This window comes from Nanorana parkeri, unplaced genomic scaffold (assembly GCF_000935625.1).
Source record: "Nanorana parkeri isolate BGI_ZX_2015 unplaced genomic scaffold, ASM93562v1 scaffold976, whole genome shotgun sequence".
NCBI lineage: Eukaryota > Metazoa > Chordata > Amphibia > Anura > Dicroglossidae > Nanorana > Nanorana parkeri.
In genome coordinates, this window is record NW_017307244.1 from 64,561 (window position 1) to 87,040 (window position 22,480).

The following is a 22,480-nucleotide window of genomic DNA, read 5'->3' on the forward strand; positions in this document are numbered from 1 at the left end:
GCATTTTAAAAGGGTATGTAAAACCCAAAAAAGTGTTTTTCATTTTTTAAATCTCTACTGTAAAGGGGAAACAGCTAGCATTGAAAATTTACTGGGGATAAAGGGCAATCTTGTGCTTATAGGAACAATATATATTACAGTATATGATGTGAAGACCAGGGACGTGCGGTCAGGGGAGGCAGAACCTCAACTAGTATTATGGAGGAAAAAGCTGTCAGCTTCAAGTCTGAAGCTGACAGCTTTTTCTCCATTCAGTTTGGCTTGTTACAGGTTACATAGCAGGGAAAGCCTCCCCACTGTGTAACCTGTCATGGACGGAGCTCTGTTAATTACAGGCGGCGCTGCATCTGTCTTTTGTAACTGCTTTTGTAACTGCTTGCACTGCTTGTGTAACCTAACATAGTGAGGCAAGAGCTGCCACAGCCTCTACTCTGTTAGAGGCTTGAGCTCTGTGGATGGTTTGGACCAATGGCAAAGCGCCAATTGTCAGAGCTGTCTAATAAAAAAAAAAATGCCTCCCCAGTGACGAGCAAGTGAGGTACAAGGAAGATCCTCCCTGTCTCCTACCTTCCTCCTCCCTCCCTCCTTCACACATAGCGTGGTGACCCAGGGTTGGGGGGCGGGGCTCAGCAGGCTGCGGGTGGGGCTGTGGCGGGCACGGGGAATGCCTCACCCAGCATGGAAGGTAGTGCTCGTCACTGATGAAGACATATTGGAGTTGCACAAATGATCTGAACCACTGATATCTACATTTGTTTGAATTGATATACTTTATTCAGTGTACCAAGAACTCAAAAACAACATTCTAAAATTATGCAGGGCCAGTTCGTGTGCATCTATACACTCTTACTGAACATGTTTTTTTAATTGTAGCACTTCATATTCATAAACCAAATATGTGATCAATTATGTATCTTTTACCATGAGCACAGCAGTGTCTCCTTACAGTCATATGTAGACCCCAGTTGTCTCCGTTTATCATCAAAAACAAGCAACACTCTACTTCATTCACTAGAAATGTTCACTCTTTGCTCTTTTGCTTTTACTATTCCATCAATATTAATATTAATTAACATCACACGGCTCAATGTTGGCCCACCACCTCCAAAAGTCTGAAAAAGAATGCAATATAATGTTGTTTCCTCTGCACAGGGCATCCTGCAGGAACATATTGTAAAAAGTATTGTAAACTGAGTGGACTTTCTTTGGCATTGTTGCACAGTTTGTGGCTTGATTTCTTTTGTTGCCTGAAGTTGGTCCTTGGCCCGTATTATGTATATTTTACTTGTGAAATGATTTAGCTTTGGAGCTAGGCAGTATCTTCCTCAGAAAACAGCAGCTTCATATGTTCTTATTATCATCATTTATCATTCCTAAAACGGTCCACTTCCTGCAAATTCATTGTACGCTTATAATAGGGCTCTATAACCATGCCTGCTTTTTGTTCTGGAGCAGATCATGATGTGATAGATGGTCATTCTGTTCTATAGATTGCTGTTCATTCTCTGGTAATAATAGACCATCAGGCTGTTCTTACAAATAAAGTGGAAGTAGAATGAACAGACATTTATTGCGAGAGGTTTTATAACCATGTAATTGACGGCAGCTTTAACAATGCCAAATAATGACAGCAGGTCATGGCTATGAGTATGTGTCATCAACACTCTCAAACCCTTCTCTTCAAACAGCAGTACCTGACCGTACAAATCATTTTTTCATTGAATGGGCTGTAATTCCCACACACGCCCTCCAAAATCTTGTGGAAAGCTTTCCTAAAAGAGTGGAGGGTTTTATAGCTGCAAAGGGGTAGGTGGGATAGCGGGTCATTCCATATTAAGCCCATGGGTTTGGAACGGGATATCTAACAAGCTTATATGGACGTGATCAGGTGTCCACAAACTTTAGGTCAGGTAGTATAACTGCCTTTCTTAGTAACACAATGAAACATAAGGCCCTTAAAAGGTACGGTAAATTATTCACATAACTATCCAGATTGATCATATTCTGCACTGGCACATTTTTTGTTATCCTAAAGGTGAATGGAAGAGGAGGAATGTGAATATTTGTTCTGTATCTGCAGCAGCCAGAATCTCTACTGGGTGAGAACAAAGTCAGGAACTATGGCAGGGCGAGTTCACTGCTGTTTGTGAAAAGGGGAATCCTCCTAACAAGCAGCACTTATAACTTTTGGGCGGGCTAACTCTTTTAGTACTTATAACAGATGGATACAATTAATAAAAAAATTTCAACTCCATTGCATTATATGTTTTTTATTGTATGATGGCAGCATGTGCATGTGGGTTGAAAATTGCTTTCTTTCGAATACAAATAAAAGATCAGTTTAGCTGCAATACAAAACTCCGAACAATGTTGTATTTCTTGCCTTGATGTCTCTTATTTTAGGTTCTTCCCCTGGAAAACCAAATGAGGGACAAGAAAGAGTTTTCTAAAGCTTTGAACATTGGGATGGCAATAGTGACAGTTTTGTACATCTCTCTGGCCACAGTGGGGTACCTGAGCTTTGGAGAGAAAATCAAAGGTAGCATCACTCTAAACCTTCCTCAAGATTCCTGGTGAGTACCTTCATGTTTCTTATCTTTGATAAATTCTTGTGCAACTTTTCTGAGCACATAATGTTCCGTGGAAAAAACAACATGCACTGTCAGCTTCTCAAAATCTTCTACATGTCCTCTGATTGCCTATGCGGCATATAGATTAAGGCGTTTATATTTTACAGAGAAGAAAAAGATTAGACAGAGAAGATGGGATAATTAGTGTGAGCGTGTCCCAAAGCTCCAGATGAAACTATCTTAAACAAACTTGGCAACTCGCATTAAAGAGCAATGCCATACGAGTATTAATATCCAGTGCAGATCCTCTGGTACAGCTGCCTCTCCAGCAAGCAGCACAGTAGTGAGTTCACCAAATCTCCCTCCAAATCTCATGAGACAAGCAGTTAAGGAGAGCAGTGCCTCCTACCAGTGCAGATGCCTGCCTAGGCGTATTCTCTAAGGAAGTGCAGTTGCTTGGGTCATTTCCCTGCTGCTGATTCTTTGTCTAATGAGACTGGAAGAGACAATGGGCTCTGGAAAGCTGAGCCATGAAATGGTGATACATTAGGGATTACTGCTGGTAGTGTTCATCTTCAAGAGCCATGCCCTACCCAGAAGAACCCTCGCCCCAATCTTGTCATATTAGCCCTCATGCTAACCCTCCCTGTAACTCTCACACTAATTGTCCTTGTAACCCTAACCCTCCCTTTAGCCCTAACTATAGCCTCTCTGTAACCTTAACACCAACCTACCATGTAACCCCTAGCACCAGTGTCGATGGGCTTTGATGAGCAAATTAAGTGTCCTTTTGACATCAGTTTGAGACGCTTTTGGGATCATTCAGAATTTATGTCCATTTGACCTGCAGTTCACAAGCTGATTATGCATTATCATAGATATGTATGTGAGAGAAGGAGTTTTAATGGAAACAAAATCCCATCGACACTGGATCTTGCTCTAACCCTCCATATAACCTAATGCTAACCCTACCTGTAACCCTAATGCTAACCTAACCTGTCTAATGTAAACCTAACCCTATGTGTTACATACTCACCTCTACTGCACCAGAATCTTTTGCTCTAAAGACCAGCCCTTCTTGCACCAAAAGATACAGTACCAGCACCAGAATCTACTGTTTGGAAATAAAAAAGTCACAAATACACATTTTAGTTATATATATATATATATATATTTAACTGTTAGCAGGAAATCCTTTTTAGTACGGTTATTTACCCAGCTTATGGCCATCATAATTCATTGCTGCACTTGCACTGGTTTAATGAAGTAAAGCTATTTTCGCTATAATTTGAATACATGTCTGAAAAATGAGATCGGCCTATAAAAGCCATCTTTTAAATGTTCATTACAGCTTTATCTGTCCAATAGAATTGTAATGTTGCTCTACATTTGTTTTGCAATTTTAATGTGCCAAGAAAAGGGGCAGGGACCACATGGAGAAATAAATGTAAATGAACACATCTAGTCACACTTCATATAGCATAGACAGCACTATATTGAAAAGAAAAAATGTACAGCTCTCCGCCACTAGATCTGTTCCAAACTGCTTTTTCTTAAGTGGAATGTAATTTACTAAATGAACCCGATACAAATAGCAAGGAAAGTGTTTTGTTTTGCCAGTAGCAAATTGAAGGCAGTTGCATAATTGTAACCAGACCATTAGTGTCGATTTGAACCTTAGAATTCATTTTTTCATACGTTGGTTACACAAAAATGTGCCTGGAAAATATATATTTTGGTGTTCGGTAAAATTAATACAGCCGCAGTAGTTTGGGAACAAAGTGGCCCTTACTTTTCATTAAGTGTAAGCTATATGTCAGCAGCACAACTCATGTTCTTTTGTGCTCATTTTAAGTCCAATTTAAACCGCTTCAAGCAAGACATTTTGTTAGATTCAGTGTCCAGGAAATGAAAAACCAATTGCACGTTATATTAAATCTAATCTTATCAAAGGTCTTTAAATGTTTTATTGCTCTCATGGGACTCTCATGAAAATGATAATGTATGTAATTATCCCAGCATTGAAAATTAACAGTGAAATGGGAACACAGTATATATTGGAAGTATAAAAAAATACTTTCCTTTAATTCCAACATTATGTCTTATAGAAATAATTGTGACCCACTGACATCCGCGCCCCCAGAAGCAATGGAGCTTGGGTTTTTTACGTTACTGCATATGCCAGAATACATCTAGAGGGGCTAATTAAAAACATAATACATTAAACATTTATGCTACAGGAAGTACAATAGTATGGCTACCTAGTTGGAAAGATGTTATCTAATATATAAAGATTCTCTGTATGGCCAACAGTTTGTGGACACCTGAACATCACGCCTATGTGAACTTTTTTGGAAATACAGTTCCAAAGCCGTGGGCATTGATATGGTTTTGCTGTCCACTTTACGGCTATAACAGCCTCCTCTCTGCAGGGAAGGCTTTCCGCAAGAAGTGTGTCTGTGGAAATTTGTACCCATTCAGCCAAAGGAACATTTGTGAGGTAAGGTGTTAGTTAGGGTTGAGGTCAAGGCTCTGCTATTTCCACTCAAGTTCTTCCACACCAAACTCATCAAACCATGTCTTCATGGATCTGGCATTGTGTACAGGCAAACAGTTAAGCAAGCACAGTAAAGGGTCTTCTCCAAACTGTTAGCACAAAGTTGGAAGCATGCCATTGTCTAAAATGTACTCATGACCCGAAGTCAACAGATAGTGGGAAAGATCTGGCCATGGATGGGCCTTGAGAAGATCTGGACATTATTTTCGGGATCCACCCCAGTTGCCTAAGTGACATATGGCTCTGCCTCTCTAGAGCCAAAGTCAACCATGCTCACCCCTCTTCCAGGACAGACAGAGGGTAGAATCCCTTGAGGGGGGCCAGGACTAACAGCCACTGCTCCATGCAGGGATAAGAGATTGAGAGCTGAGCAGTCATCGGTTACATGATTGCAAAGCTCTTGGTCTTAGATCTGGCATGTAACAGCTGCAACGTTCCATGCCGGCTCTAAGCTGCAGGGAGAGTATATTTTATTCTCCCTACACTTCTCCTTTTAAGTGACACTAATTTCAGGAGGTAAACCTTAAAAATGCATTCAAGTCCCTTAACTATTAACAAACATTTATCTTATTTGTGTATCACTCGGCTGTAGATCCTCAAATAATCCCTAAATTAATGCTGACACTGTCCTTCCTTCTGGACGGAGGCTACTTTTGTTCCCCATGGTCCCTGTGTGTGTGTTGTAAAGTAGTCACCGCTCCAAGCTTACTCCCGGGATGGATTACACTCTCATTACAAATCAGTAAACTAGTAGGAAGATAATGCCCCTCCATAGGCCCAAAATTACAATTACAACTACGATTACCCTCACTGGCTCAAACGGGCCTCCTCCCAACAGTACCGACCCTAGGGGCTACAGGGACATACAGTTCACAAGCGATGGGACGTCCATCATAAGGTCTTGGTCTGAAATCGCACTTTTTCCATGGTTTTATTGTCTTTCTTTAGAGTGTGTATATACTTAATGGTACAAGTATGGATCTCAGTCTGCGAACTGAAATATGACACATGATTTTGTACTGACAAAAGATCTTTGTGTAATGATTCCTTCTTATGTCTTTCAATAAAAATTTGATATGCTTAAAAAAAAAAAAAAAATCAGTAAACTAAACATGAGATTGTAGTCCATCACAGGAGTGAGCTTGGAGCGGTGATTACTTTACAGCACCCACAGGGACCATGGGGAACAAAAGTACCCCCCCCCCCCCCCCCCCCAGAAGGAAGGACAGTGTCAGCACCAATTCAGAGATGATTGGAGGATCTACAGCTGAGTGATACACAAACAAGATACATTTTTGTTAATAGTTAAGGGACTTGAATGTATTTTTAAGATTTAACTGTTGAGTTTAGTGTCACTTTTAAGAGTAACCTTTACTGGAACATCTGAAATCAATCAGTTTGATGGGTTCCACATACTTTTTTCCATATTATGTAGATGTAATGGTCAGGTGCCCACAAACTGTATGCCTCATAGTGCATTACCTTTTATTGATCCACAACCATCTCACTATACAAGCATTTTAAATGATACAAACAAACAAACTGCCTGATACATATGTCTTGATGCATATATAAATGCACATAACACATAATCTTCACCCTAGTCATTGTAGATCCAACTCCTCAATGCAAAGATGTCTTTTTTCCAAAGTTGCACCTGCAGTTCTTCTTTAGACTGTAGATGGTATTATTGTCACACACTTACTTTTGCTTTCTTATGCAGCCTTGCCCAAAAGCACGTGTTTGAGCTCAAGGACTGCATTTTACCTACTTTGCCAGCAATACAAAGTAATTTCGATAGAATCTGCTTCATACAAAGAAACCCAAGCAGGTCAAATGCAGCCTCACTATACTATTGAAGTCAATGGTAATCTGATGACCTACAAAGGAAACCAATGTCAATCTACATGAGCCCTTAAAATAGACCCAAGGCCAACATTTTTTTCACCATTCTGGATAGATTACAGAATGGGGAAAAACAGGAAGTTTAAGGTAATGTCTCCAAAGCGTGAAATCCCTTCATAGACCTTTGTAACTGGAACAGGTGTCCCCATAGTAAGATTCTTGTGACAACGCAAACATTTTTGGATTTTCTTGTATATTTAGTTCTGGTAACAGTAGTCACCTGGACATTTAGGGATGGTGAATATCATTAGCAAGGAATAACTTATTTAACTCTGATAATGAACTGTGCTCTTTCAATGCACCAAGATTTTCTGTGATTTATGTCTTGCACGACACAGCGAGGATTGTGATCAATAATGAGCCAGTTAGCACTATCTGAGAGTTTTATACTTAGAAAAATATATACAACCAGAGGTTCAGATTGACATATCAATGCTCAGTGAAGATTGTGATCAGCAAGTGCAATAGAGCTATTGAGATCTATATTTTGTGGATTTCACACAGTTGGAGCTCTTTGATTGGCATTCTTTATGTATATTTATCAACCCTGCAATCAGGTATTTATATTCATGAGGGGCTTTGTTACCTACAGCTCACAATAATGCATGGGGGATCTTGTTGTTTGCAACAACCTATTTATACTGTATACGGCTGGACTTTATGTATGAGGGAGCTGCAGGCTGTCATTTCTATCACGTATGTCAATTGTTGCTCTTAGAGATAAGACTCCTCTCTGGGTTTGCAAACTAAGAAGTGATTTACAGTAGACATGTACAATTCGTTTCGGAAAAATTTGTTTTTCGGAAAAATTTTCGTTCCGAGATTCTTACTCGGTGCTTACTCCACGATTTTGCAGCAATTTCTGGCAACAAATAACATTTACAAGCAATCAAGGTCTTGACGTGGTCTGAATATTATTTTTACATGTAAATGCAGTCGTGATACAGGAAGCCATCCAAACCAATGTGATCTATTGTTACATAATGTATCACTATAGATACAGTATGTTAACTGCTAAGAGGAGAACTCAACAAGGCCACACTTCTAAGTATGCCTTTTATTAGCATCATGACAGATGAACTAATTCATCAATACTACCAAGTCCAGACTGAGGCAGGAGAAGCTCTGTTCTAGGGTGCTGTGCTAGAGGAGCACAGTTAAAGTGGGGGCAGGGACCCCCCTATAATTTTCCTGTGTAACAGTGTGTGCCTGCTCCTGGGTAACACTGTGTCACAATGCAGTCAGTAAGCCTATAAACTTGTAGAGGCTGGAGTCCAAAAGTGCTTAGTAGGAAAGTTTATTGTACACAGTAAGTGACAACTTTTTCACAAACAGCACTGAGTCTTCTCAAGCCAGCTAGTAACAAAAATACATAAACAAAAAGCCTATCTCTGTCAGAGATCTACCTACACATAGAAAACAGTTTCACCCTCACTGAATGAAGGTGCCAAGCTAAGCCTTCAAACACCTGCCAAACAAACATAACATTTTCTCAGGTCTCACTATACCTCTAGTGCAGCAGCCTGGGAGGTCTGTGTTTCACAGTCTCTCTCTTCCCAGTGACCTGTTAGCTGCATCTCCTTTTAAAACCTTCTGTCCACACCTTGTTTAGGTGAGTTAACCAATTTTGTAACTGACTGCCTGTTTCAACCTATTGCTAACATGTTAGCCAGCAATTACCTCACCTTATGGCCAGTACAATCTGTCACACCCTGCCTGAGGGGGGGTGTGCTGGTTATGCATGTTACTTGGTGGAGGGACAGGTTGGCGGCAAACCATACTGGGGGGTTTGCATGGTACGTCTGTCCTGGCGTCATGCTCAGCTTACTGACGTCAAAAAGAGGGCAGCAGGCACACCTGTGCTGTGACCCATTAAGATGCCACCTGAGTCAATTGCCACAGGGCGCCTCACTATAGGGATGGCCCTGAGCGGGGCCTTCTTCTGCCTCAGCATCACCCTGGCTGTCTTTCGGACTATGCAGGACAGAGATGTGATGCAGCTCAGCCCTGCCGGTTGCATTTTTTTAATCAGATTTTTTAAATTCAAAGTTTTACATGTTTACAGCATATGAAAAGAACAAAAAAGGAAAAAAAACTAAATCACAGAATTTGAAGCAAGGGAGTGAAGGCAGCTTAAATGCAATGATGAAGATGATGATGAAGGTGCAGAGCACTTGGCATGAACCTTTGAAGAAGCTACATGAACTAGGACAAGGGGACAGAAAAATCTGTTGCACTAGTATAGACTGTAGCGCTCTATTATCAAAGAACTGAACTGGATTGTTTATGAGCCAGTCACAGCGTGTTTTATTAACCCTTAGGGGTAATTCACACAGTGATTCTTGCTGGAGGAGCTACACGCTGCATACACGCAGTGTGCGGGAACAGCCACGGCCAGCAGCAACAGCTGTCAGATTTGTACTCTGTGCATGTCAATGTCTGGCGTCTCCACTGTTTGCATGTAACTGCTTATCTGAGCAGTTATATGTGAATAGAGTCTCTGATTGATCTTGGATACAGACAGTGTGCGTCCAGTGATGGAAAGGCATTTCTTGCCGCGCACAAACTGGCTGCAGCTATATGGCCAGATTGTATGTGGCCATAGCACAGAGTGTAGGTGAATACAGAGGCAGTGTTTAGCCTTTTTTGGCCACAGCAAACTATCCATGCTTGTTCACCCACCTGAATGAGGCATTAGTTGGCATTTAATGAATTAATTATCACTAATTTGTTTTAACTCCACCCCCCCTTCTTTGTTTTTATAGTTTACTTTTACAGTTTCAGTTTAACAAACTTTTTATTTGCCTTCATTTTGGTACAGATGCTTTTCACCATTAAATCCCTTTATAAAAGGGGCCAGTCGCAGTGCCACAACTGACCCAACCTGGCTTAGTTTTGCCATGCTGGTTATGGCTGAAACCGTAAGTGCATGCCCTCAGATCTTGCTGAGATTGTGATGTTGAATATCAGCTGCATAGTCCAGTGTACAGGTCTTATCACCCAGCAAGTCAATCAGCAGTACACAAGAGAATTAGCTGCCTACACACAGTTGCCATCTGCATTTAGTTGTCAATGTATTTTTGCTATTTGGATGATTTTGTGATCCAAGCATTATTATTATTATTATTTGGAAACCCTTCTGTGACACCTCTGCATGGATCTACAAGTACTGTATCATAATTGTATTAGTTTTTTTTTTTTAGTTGGGACAGGGATATCCTTGATGCTGTTAGCAACATGTTCCTAAAAAGCCACAAATAAAAAAGTCCCCATTGTGTGCATTTACAAACACGGATAATACTTTGTAAAAGTAGCAGTGACATCATCACTGTGCTGCATGTAGCCTGTGCTGAGATCAAAGCTGTGGGAGGGCCCCAGCAGGCTCCACCCCCTACAAGCTGCCTGCAGAAAACTACAGTAGGGGGTGGAGACAAGACCAGTCACCCTGCACAAAGAGAGAGAGGAGCAGTGAGTGGTCTTTATTACAGGAAGCTCCAAGAGTTACACTGGATTACTGCACAGATCTGGATGAAATACACAAAGCTCATCAAGGTTCCAGGAAAAATACACATGACTCTTATACTGGAGTTCAGCTTTTAACAGGTGCAGTGCTGCTTTTAACCTTTAGAGGGCGACCAAACCGACAGTGAGTTTGCCTCAACTCTTTGCACACATGGCACTAAGTCTTCTCTGCCTCTTCCTGCTCCTGCAAATTCCCCCCTTGTTTTACCTATTGATCAGAAGACAAAACTTAAACATTTTAACATTGGGCACTTTGTTTTTGTAGGGTCTACCAGCTAGTGAAGGCTCTGTATTCCTTTGGGATCTTTGTAACCTACGCCATTCAGTACTACGTTCCTGCTGAAATCATCCTGCCCCTTGTTACATCAAGAGTATCCAAAAGGTGGAAGCTAGCTTGTGAACTTGCAGTGAGGACTCTGCTAGTCTGCGTAACCTGTGAGTAACTATTGTCTCTTTCCTTCATGTCAATCTCTTATTTTTCGTTATTCATTATGGGGATTAGTTTCCTATGCTCCCCGGCTCCATTAAGTGTTGAGGAGAATGCCGTGCCAACGGCGTTTCGCCAGGATATGGCTGGGCGGATGATTTATAATTGACCCCCTTTGTGTATTTTTCAAGTAACAGGAAAAATGACTTATGTACAATATTATACCATTTGTTTATTAATTGATTAAAAGTTACCCTGTTACACAAACAAAAACAAAAAAGGATCACCATAAATTGCCATTTAGATGAGAAATATGGATTTTAGGAATGTGATATCCAGATATAATCATGGTAAATCCTCAAACTTACTTTTATTTCCTAAAGTTTGCATCTCTCTACACTAGATTACTACTGACTGACGTGGATTAGAAGAAGATTATGGCCCAAACTTTTTTAGGCATAGTTCTCTCTTGAGGGTCACAGAAGGACATTTACTCTGTCCACCTGTGACCCAAAACTCAGCATACAGTGGGCTATTGCAATATTGTCGGGATCCACCCCGCCACCTGATTGACGCTGGCTCTGCCTCTCTAGAGCCAGAGCCAACTGTGCTGGAGGTTGGAGAAGGGAATTCCAGCGGGGAGCAGTGACTGTCAGTCACCACTCTCTGCAGGGAGACGATTGGGAACTGAGCGATCGGCGGTATGTGTTTGCTGAGTTCTCGAGCTATCTAGCTGGCGTGTGACAGCTTCAGTGTCACACTTCGGTTATGAGGATGAGAGTTTTGTACTCTCCCCATAATTCTCCTTTAAGAGGGGAGAGAGGGGAATATCAAGATACCTGTAGTACATTTAGGGGGTTATTCACAAAAGGGTGAAGAGTTCGGAGAAGGCGGGAGAAGTGAACAATCTAGGCCAAAATAGCTGAACTGGAAAGTGAGCTGAATTGGAGAATTTTTCCAAATCAGGTATGTTGTCCTAGATTGTTCACTTCTACTGCCTCCTCCAAACTCTTCACCCTTTTGTGAATAACCCCCTTAGTTTTGTATATATTTTCTGACACTTTCACTGAAGGTGTGTGATTTATTAAAAACATTATGAATTAGATAAATACATTTTATGGCTGTTGATACTGAATCTATAGCAAGAAAATATAATTTTATTAATCACAGAGGTGCGAGTAATTATATAATGTATGAAGTGATATCATTTTATTGATGTAGACAGTGTTTCCCAGCACTGGTCTTACCAGCAGTGCACATTATCAGATGGGCTCACATACACCCAGGCTGAGTAATTATTGCCCCAACAATATGATCTAGCTACCTGTGTGGATGTTTGCACACCATGATTTGTTGGGGGTGCAGGTTTGAGTAGCACTTCATTGATGGTTTCCAACAAATCTTTTTTAGGTTTCAGCCTTCTTTTCAAATAATGTAAAGAACGACTGCTTTGTAATGTAAATATTACTAAAGTACTCTGGTGGCCAGACTATGAACATAAAAATATTTACATATTTTTAACAAGCTTTTTTCTTTCAAATGTCGCTTTATGCAAAAGACGTACCTCCTGAGACTCAGCCTTAGCAGACAGTATGACAACTTGCTGACTCAACAAGAGCTACAGACAGTGTCAAAGCATCAACGCAACATTTGCTTTATTTTATTCCAGGCTGGCAGGTTACACATTATATGTTCTGTGTTTTTTCTTTTTTTTAAGTGATGACAAAGCATTCCAGACTCTCTTAAATTTCTTCTTTACTCAATGTGGGTAATAACTAAACTAATCTGGTGAAGGGGAGGCTGGGCGTTTCTAACTGTGGACTATACTAACTGGTTTCAAAACAATAGGGGGTAACAGGAACATACCATTTAAACAAAACATTGAATAATAAATAGGCTTCTGTGGCAGCACAAAAGCGGTAAAAGTCTTTAAAACATGTTATCACTAATTTTTGTATAAAAATACTAGGGATGCAACGATACCGATACTGGTAACGGTGCCAATACCGAGTATTTGGACGAGTACTTGTACTCGCCCAAATGCTCCGATGCCTAGCCTGATACCCAAACTTTTGGTATCAGGAAGCCGGGCAGCGAGTCATTACACGCTGCCCGGCTTCCTGATTGGCCAGGAAGCCGGCTCCTTGCTCCCTCGTCACGTGGTGACAAGGGAGCATGGAGGCGGCTTCCCTGCTAATCAGGAAGCCGGGTGGTGAGTCACTAAACTCCGCCCGACTTCCTTAATGGAACTTCTGGTATTGGTATTGGCGAGTCTGAAAAAAAATATCATTACCGAAAAACCGTCTATACATGTCGCTCGGCTTCCCAGCTAATTAGGAAGCCAGGTGGCGAGTCATTACACGCCGCCTGGCTTCCTTAATGGGACTTTCAGTATTCAGTATCGGCGAGTAATATCGGTACTCGTACTCGATATTGAAAAAATGGTATCGGTGCATCCCTAAAAAATACAGCTTCAAAATTCAGAAAAGATGCACTGGAATGACAGCTCCTCCTCTCCTTTTTTTTTTTCTCTGGCAGCCAGGACTTGGTAGCCTGCAAGCCTTCTAATTTAAACTAACAGCAGGTGCTCTAAGCTGCTTAGACTAAAAACCTGACTCCAGTGCCTCTGTTGTGACCTTTGAGAATTAATTACTGCACGTTACATACAGCTAGAGACGTCAGAGGTGGCTTATTTTGGAGTTCTTTTAGAAAATGTAAGTACTTGATTGTCCATAGTCTGAGCACAGGTGCATTTTAAGCACAGAAAGCTGTAGGGAAACTTTAGATGAACCGCAGCCTTTTATTATCAGCAGCCTTGAATCTAGCCATGCTTCCCATGGCATGATCTGTTCATAAAACAATCTTGACCCTGCAATGCTTACAGTATTGTTAATGTCAATCCCAAAAAGTAAATGAATGTCACTAGCGCCAAAGTTCATCTTTCATAGGGTTACTGATATAGCGATTTTTCACGGGTGGGCAGCACTTTAACAGTCAGGGTGTCGGGAAATCTAGCAAACAGGAAATACAAAAACAGTTTGCTTCTCTTGTGTAGGAGTTTTTAAGGGAGAACTATGAGGTGAGTGATTTTCACTCAACCTCATAGTTCGAGCCGACGTGTGACAATGAAACTGTCACGTCGGTTCAATATATCGGGAAGTGAGCGAACACATACCGTCGCTCGCTCACTTCTCGATCATGTCCCTGCAGAGAGCCGTGCCAGACCTGCCAGAAGACTTTCTTGAAGAAGGGAGTATAATGGATAAGTTCACCTATTGTAAAAATGAAAGAAATGCATAATTAATAATATATTTTTAAAAATCTGCATTTCTTTAACCCCTTCATGACTGAGCTTGTTTTTGGTTTCTGTTCGTAAATGACTGACACACTTTTGACATTTTTGCTGTGTGATTCTTCCACGTCAGTAATATACTTTCTTACAAAGTGCACCCACACATATTATATATTGTTTTTTAGAGGACAGATAGGGCTATATATTTATATCACATATGTGTGTCTAACGCCTCACTTAGGACAAATACAAATTAAAAAAAGAGGAAAAAACGTAAAAAAAAACTTTTTTTCCCAGTTTTGATTTGTAGTATTTTTTTTTAACAAAACCAGCACAGCTAAAAAAAAATGCAATACATACATTCATTTATTTGTCCCTTATTTTTAATTTTTTTACACTTTTCACTATTTTTTTTAATTTATTTACACTTTTCACTTTTTTTATACTGACAAATTTTATTTATTTAATTATATCAGGCAGTCATTGTGAATTAATCTCACTATTACTGCTTGATAAATTAATCAATTTTTTTTATTATCAGGCTGCTTCAAACTTCAGAACAGCCGATAATAAGTTAGTGACACTGATCCTGCAGCAGTTCAGGATTCAGCTGTCAGTGAATGTTTCAGAAAACTTAAACATTCTACTTTCAAGAATAGATACATTATGTGTCTAATACATAACATTTTGTATCTATTCTTGAAAGTCAAAAGATAAAAAAAAAAAAAGCCAGTATAGCTTGAGAGAGATATCTCTCGATCTATACGAGCTGTCAGAATGCCGGCAAAAGCCGGCATGTGTGTCCGCTCTGCTGTGACTCTCAGACACCCGATATTAAGGTATCGGGTGTCTGAAAAAGGTTAACCCTTTCAGTAATGGATCTCTAGATAGTTAGACATCTATTACTGAAAGGTAACCGCTGATTCTCAGCGGTTAGCAGCCTTCTAGTGCAGCAAATAACTCGTCACGTACAGTGTACGTGACGAGTCATTTGGTCCCTTTGTGGCTGGACGTACAGTGTACGTCTCCCGTCACGAAGGGGTTAATATTTGCATTTTATTCCTGGAGAGCATTGTGATCACTCAATCACAGCTGCAAAGCTCAAGGTTCTGCACATTCTCTCCCAGGCAGAGCTCTGTACTGAGTTACAGAGTTTCAGTTAGGAGAGATGGGGGGAAGGACGGCTGAACTTTAAACTGCATTAAATAATCTCGTACGGAGTCCAGCCGTCCTCGCTCTAGGTAGATGTGGGAATATGGGCGGCTCTAGCGAGAGCGAGGGCGGCTGGACACCATATAAGGTGATTTAATCTAGTTTGAAGTCGAGCTGTCCTTCCCCCATCTCTCCTAACTGAAACTCTGTATCTCAGTACAGAGCTCTGTCTGGGAGAGAATGTGCAGAAGTCTGAGCTTTGCGGCTATGATCGAGTGATCACAATTGCAATGCTTTCCAGGCTTGAATGCAAATATTAAAGAAATGCAGATTTTTTAAAAATACATTATTAATTATGCATTTCTTTAATTTTTATAAAAGGCGAACTTATCCTTTAACAAAATCTAGCATAAAATACTGTCAGTGGCTTTAAATGTATCTTCTGGTGAAAGCAGGTGGAAAAAAATAAACCTTTTTATATACAATGTCTCATATTTACCGACTAGAAAGAAATCACACTTTTAAAAAAACAAAATGTTTTGTGGCTGCGTACTTTTTCTTCTGTCATGTTTGACTGCTCAAGAGAGCTGGAGGGTTAGCGATATGTAGAGTTTGTTTATAGTTCTAAATGTATGCATAGTCTTTCCAAAGTGCGTTGGAGGCTTTTCCGTGATGAGTAGATATGACTCAAATGATTATTTTTGTTTTCCTATAAATGTGAGTTGTTGCAGTCTTTCAAGGTTTCCACTTGTCTATAGAGTATTGATTGTCTGTGTTTTCCTGCTATGATGGATGTTTCACATACTAATGCTTTAGGACCTGTAGGTTTGAATGACTGCACGAATCGCATATTTTATAATAATACGTTTTATCTTTTTTCCTTTATGTATTTTAACTGTAATTACAGATGCAGAATACATAATGTGTGTGTGTGTGTTTATATACTTTGAGGTATTTCTTCAAATGGTAGAGCATTGAGGATGCATGCACTTGCTGAAATCTTCTTTTAAGGTCCTCTTTGCCCACTTTTATTAAAAGAAAGTTCTGAAAGAACAATGTAGTTTATCTCGCAGGGGTTGTTCAACATTTCTGTTCACAAAAAACAAACAAACATCCATTCATCCTCTGGGCTTTTCTGTAGCAGCATTGCTGCTCTGGCATCAGACATCCACTGTCTGTTTCCTGCAGACAGCCTCAGTACCGTGCTAACCTGCGCACTTTGTTCACAACCTGCAGCTCCCTGCTGCACTGGCCTCCACTCTGACTCCTGGGTGGAGTCCTCCTAACTTTGCCACTCAGTTGGAGCCCTTTTCCAATAAAGCTGTCTTTAGCCACCTGACCAACCTACGCCAGTGATCAGTGGCAGAACTATCATAGCCATAGAGACCCAGGTGGCCGCTATGGGGCCCGGGGCACAGGGGGGCCCAGCCAGGATGAGGAACAAAGGGGTCCCCCTGATGCCGTGCAAGCCGCCTGGGTCGCTATGGCAACGCAGGCTGCTGGCTGTTACTGGTGGCTGTGAGGAGGAACGCGCCACTGTCCAGATCACTGACAACCTGTCAGTGATCTGTTCATTGGTGCATTCCTCCTCACAGCCGCTGAGTTAGTGACAGCCAGCAGCTGTGGTGTAGGAGGAGGATGAAGAGGCCAGGCCCGGTGGAGGAGGAGACGGGACCCAGCAGTGGAGAAGGCTGACAGCAGATCGGGGCTGACAGGTAAGAGGTGTGCAGGGGTGTGACCAACCTACCTGGGACCCTGCAGAGCCCACCATAGAGAGTCTATGGTGGGCTCTGCAGTGACACTCTTAGGTGGGCTGTGTGGGATCTCAGGTGGGCTCTGCAAGGGCGTAACTAGAAATCACAGGGCCCCATACAAAATTTTGCTATGGGGCCCTGTGATTTCTAGTTATGCCCTTGCCAGTGATCCACAAAACCCGGGAAAGACATCTGCCTTCTGAAAGCGCTCATCCTAGCTTAGTCCTAGGTGTCCTTGAGCCTTTTTTTTACCACGAACAAACCTTGCACTGTCACAATACATATTGGCAGTTATATAATGGGATGAAAACCAGTCATTTATAGCTTTGGCGGAGAGCATTATCTTGCTGGAAACAAGATTCCTGCAGAAGTAACAAGTTTGAATTGCAATATTGGCAGTGTGACATTTGAAAAGTGGCAAAATGTCTTGGCGGATTTGCAACAAAATCTGGGGTCAGGAAGTTCAAATTGAGGTAAGAGATTTGTGGAAATGTCCAAACCAAACCAGTTTGATACTTTAAGAACTAAGTTCACTATTTGTATAAAATACTAATTTATGGTTTATCGCCGTGTATATATATATATTAGGGCTGCGGAAATTAACGATTAATCGTAAATTTTTTTGATCGATCAAAATTATTTTGATCGATCAAAGTTCTTTTGATCCGTACTCACCTCTCCGCTGGCTTCCGGGGCCTTCCATCGGAGATCCGGTGACCTCACGGACATCGACGTCACGGGACTCCTCCCCCTTCCCCAAGTGGCTGTCGGCTAACGAAGGGAAGGGGGGAGGAGTCCAGTGACGTCGATGCCCGTGACGTCACTGGACTCCTTCCCCCTTCCATTCATTACCCGATGGAGCTGCTTGGGCCGGTGAGTACACATCCCAACTCTCCCAAATCTCTTTTTACCGGAAAGGTTTAATCTGCTCAATCGAGCAGATTAAACCTTTCCCTGCGATCGTTTTTTTTTTTTTTTTTTTTCTACACACCTGGGATGTGTACATGCACTTTCATAGCGCTAATTTTTTGACACGCATTATAAAACAACTGACAAGAACAATCAGTCTGGTAATGGAACAGTGGCAGAATCATTCCTCGACAATAATTTCCTCTACCTTTCTTAATACAATAATCATATATTTTATTATGTGTGTAGAGCGTTTACAGTCTTGCCTTTTACAAGTTGCTATTGGAGAAAAATACAACTAACTGCAAATAAAAAATGTAATTGGAGGTATTTGAAGGGGACCTGGAATGATTCTGCAAAAGTGGAGTGGAAGGGTATGGTTAAACTGTGTTTTGTAATTTTTTAAAGATTTAGTGTATTAATGATGCAGACATCTCAACTCTCCAGGATGTTCTGGCAGCCAGTCTCCCGCTAGCGGCTCCCGGACAACTGGGAGAGAAACATTTTCTCCCGGAAAGGTTTACTCTGCTAGATCTAGCAGAGTAAACATTTCCCTATTCTCTGTTTTTGTTTTTTTATTTTTTTTCTTGACTTCATGGCTGTCGTCAGTCAGAAAAAAAAACAAAAAACAATGGAATAGGAATGAATAGCTAGATTGCTATTTGCAATAGCCAATAGCAAAACCTGTAGATAATATTTCCACAGATTTTCAGAATTAGATATATTTAAAATAAAAGTGGCACATTGGCTACAATTTTTTTCAACACACTGGTAACTTCCTGTATAGTAATATCAGAAGAGTATTGCCAACTGCTGTATTTAGGCCACTTCTGACTAAAATGACAGGTAACATATAAGAGTAGCACAGTTAGGGCAGTAAACCCAGGTATACAGCAACAAATATGGCATTTGAGTGGTTCTCAAGCTGTGTAACCACATTTGTCGTTTGGTCCTTAAGTTGAGACGCAGTTCGCACTGCAATGGAAGGCATGGCATTGTGGTACCGCACTCACGTTCCGGTGCGGGTGATTGAACTGTGGGTGGGAGGTGCGTTTGGGGGTGTCATTTAAATGAATGGCAACGCAACGCACCTCCCACACCAGAACGGGTAGTAAGTGCGATTGCATGGTACAGTGCGTTAATTGCACAGGACTGTTCACTGCACATTGCACTAGTGTGAACAGGCCCTCAAAAACACTGACACACACACACACACACACACACAACCACAGACACAATCTCACACACTCAGACATTCTCACACATACACACTCCAAAAAAAATGTTTTTTTCTTTTTTTTTAAATCCACCAAGTCTCCCTACCTTATGAGAACTGAAGTGGATCCTCAGCCCGGGGTCCAGTGTGGGCTGCTGTGCTGCTCCCTTGCGCGCCCTGTAGAGGTGCCGGGAGCCAGAATGTGATGTCATTGCGGTCCAGGCACCTCTACAAGACATGCAAGGAAGCTCTAAGCAATGCATGTATGGATGGAGCGCATTTGCGGCCATAGCCCCAGCCCATCTCAAGCTGACACTCGGCATCAGGCCGATGGATCGCTTGTACGTAACTGCAGTCCACTGCAGCCATCTAAGGTCCCGTAAATCATCAATGTCTAAACAGTGTATAAATGTGTGGAGGCCGAGGAAGATTCCAATGCTGTTGCAGAGGGGACAGGCTGGAGGGAGCGCTCTGACAGCCGGCCAACTCAGAGCTTCAGGTGAGTATAATTTTGTTATTTTTGTCCCTAGACACAAATGAGCACTTAACCCTTGCAATGCAAGGGTAGCCCCACTGCAAGGGTTAATAAAAAGTTTTCCTGGAGTTCTTCTTTAAATGTTTTTATATTTATCTAACTTGACGCTGTAAGTGGCTGTTCCATGTGCAAAAACTTTTTTTTTCCCCTTCACCGGTATATTAATTCTGAACAAATATTTCCTAATGCAAATATTCCTAAATAATACACCGCCCTTTGACCTAACATAAAGCATTATAAGCAAAGAAATATCAAAACCTTTGGTAAAAATCTGCATATTTTCTTTTTCACATCCCCGGTGTCAGATTTTGAAGAGGGTTTTTTTTCTAAATAGATAAAAGGGAATGTTTTACATTTCTGCCATGAATATCATTTTATTATGCACAGCTTTTTAATTTACTACTTTTATTTTTTTAATGATCTATACGCTTTCCTTAAAAAAATAAATTCTAAACAAGTCCGTGAACATCTAATGTTCTTGCTTTTGCCTATTTTTCCTATTGTGTTCCTAGAATGAATGATGAGACCAACTGATGCTGTATCATACGATTCAAAGTCAGTTTTTTTTTTTCCTCTATCAAGGCTTTTAAACTCTGCAAAATATGGATTCAATTATTTGCCACAGACGGACATGAAAGGGAGATCTACTTTTTTTTTTTTTTAATGACTTCTGAAATCAGTCTTGTGAAATGACCCCATTCTGTCTCATTCATCTGATAGGCAGCTTAACAAAATATATTGTGTGAACTAATTTGGAAACATGGATATCCTTTCCCCCAGTGCGGAGTATAAAGTCACAGGCACGAGTGGGCTCATTTTTGCTATTTTTTATTTTATTTATCCATTCATGTAGATCTGCTATTTGCTGCTTTTTTTTCTATGCAATATAAGTTTCACAAATTAAAAAAAAAAACGATGTGCATGCCAGGTATTTTTTTATTTTTTAAATTAGTATTTTCATGTATTTGGTAGCAGTTTTGTTGCCGATAGCTGGTTTTGGAAATAAATCCCTTATATCTGTGTGGCATTTTAGAATGATGCTGGGAAATATATCTTGCGCTTCGCTAAGGCAAAGTCAGGTGTTGCATTCCTGAGATCAGGCTATTACTTGACAGAGGAGCAAGCGGGAGCCAATCAGTGTGCATCCTGTTGCTATAAGGCTGTGAGTCATTGCTTTCACTTTTTTTTTACATCTGTCACAAGGCTGGGCAATTTATATACTCAAGGATCATTTTAATTCTTTTTATGAATTTTATGAAATTGTGTTTCAAGCAGAAGCTATTATTTTGCTTTCAAGATATGTCAGCTTTAACATGGGAAAGCCAGCCTCATTAAACCACTTAGAGGCGCTCTGTATTTAATTAAAGCTTGTTACTTGAAAGATTTAGGTTTACAACTATTGAGATAACTAATGAGTCATTATTTAATACTGAAATAACTGAATATACCTTCTGCGATCAGTTACAAGTGCTTATTAAATAGCTTTAATGTTTTTCTAAAACCAAAGCTCAAAACTTTTTTTTCTAAATGACACTAAACTCAGGAGTTAAATCTTAAATCTACATTCAAGTACCTTAAAGGGTTGTTAAACCCTCAGCATGTTTTTGCATATATCAACTGTCAGCAAGCAGTAGATACTGTATATGCAAAATGATTAAAAGAAAAAAAACGTTTTCAAAGGGTTAATACTTACCTGTGTCTCCGCCACGCACTCCCATCCAACATCCGCAAAGAATCTTGGGCTGGGGGCGCATGCGCAGTTCAGATGTTTGGCTGGGAGACGAGAGACACAAGGTAAGTATATGGAGCAGCGTGCACCCGCACAGACTTCATGGGACATGAGAGAAGAGGAGGACAGAGGAGTCAGCGCTGGATCGGAAACCCGCACCAGCACTGGAGGGACAGCTGAAAAGGACAGTGAAGAAGAAGATGATCGGATTAAGAGACATAATCTAAGGTGGTCCCTACATTAGCATGGGGGGGGGGACTTTTGAATTTAATGTCACTTTAACTGTTAACAAAAATGTATCTTATTTGTGTATCACTCGGCTGTAGATCCTCAAATCATCTCTGAATTGATGCTGACACTTGTCCTTCCTTCTGGAGGGTGGCTACTTTTGTTCTCCATGTTCTGCTGCTAGCAAGCAGTAGATATATGGAAAAAGTGTATAAAAAAAAGGTTAATACTCACCTGTGTCTTCCCTGCACGCTCCCGTCTGAAAATGTGAAGATCCTTGTGCGGCCGCAAAGCATCTTGGGGCGGGCGCATGCACAGTTCACATTTTCGGCTGGGACGCGAGGAGAGACACAAGGTAAGTCTATGGACGCGTGCACCCGCAGACACCATGGGACAGGAAGTGCCAGCAAGCTCAGAGGGGTCAGCGCTGGATCGGAGACAAGCAGCACCGCTGGAGGGACAGATGAAAAGGACAGGAAAGAAGAAGATGGGATTAAGAGACATCATTTAAGGTAAGTGCTTACACTAACATTGGGGGGAGGGAATTTTTTTTTACTTTAATGTCACTTTAAGTGAATCCAGCGGTGATATTGTCCAGAACACCTAATCAGAGATGACCTTTTATCACTTTAGAGCAGACAGAACCCTATTTTTGTATTGGTTGCAGAAATATATTAACTTTTT

The 22,480-nt window shown here is 41.0% G+C and overlaps 1 protein-coding gene across 1 annotated transcript in view; it reads left to right on the forward strand.

The window, feature by feature from the left end:
• The window catches only part of SLC36A4 (solute carrier family 36 member 4), a 132,630-nt gene that overhangs the window by 41,469 nt on the left and 68,681 nt on the right, over positions 1-22,480 (forward strand). The window contains exons 8-9 of the mRNA XM_018566799.1: positions 2,404-2,573; positions 10,820-10,989. Coding sequence (XP_018422301.1) covers positions 2,404-2,573; positions 10,820-10,989 — 340 coding nt within the window. The remainder of the gene's footprint in view (positions 1-2,403; positions 2,574-10,819; positions 10,990-22,480) is intronic.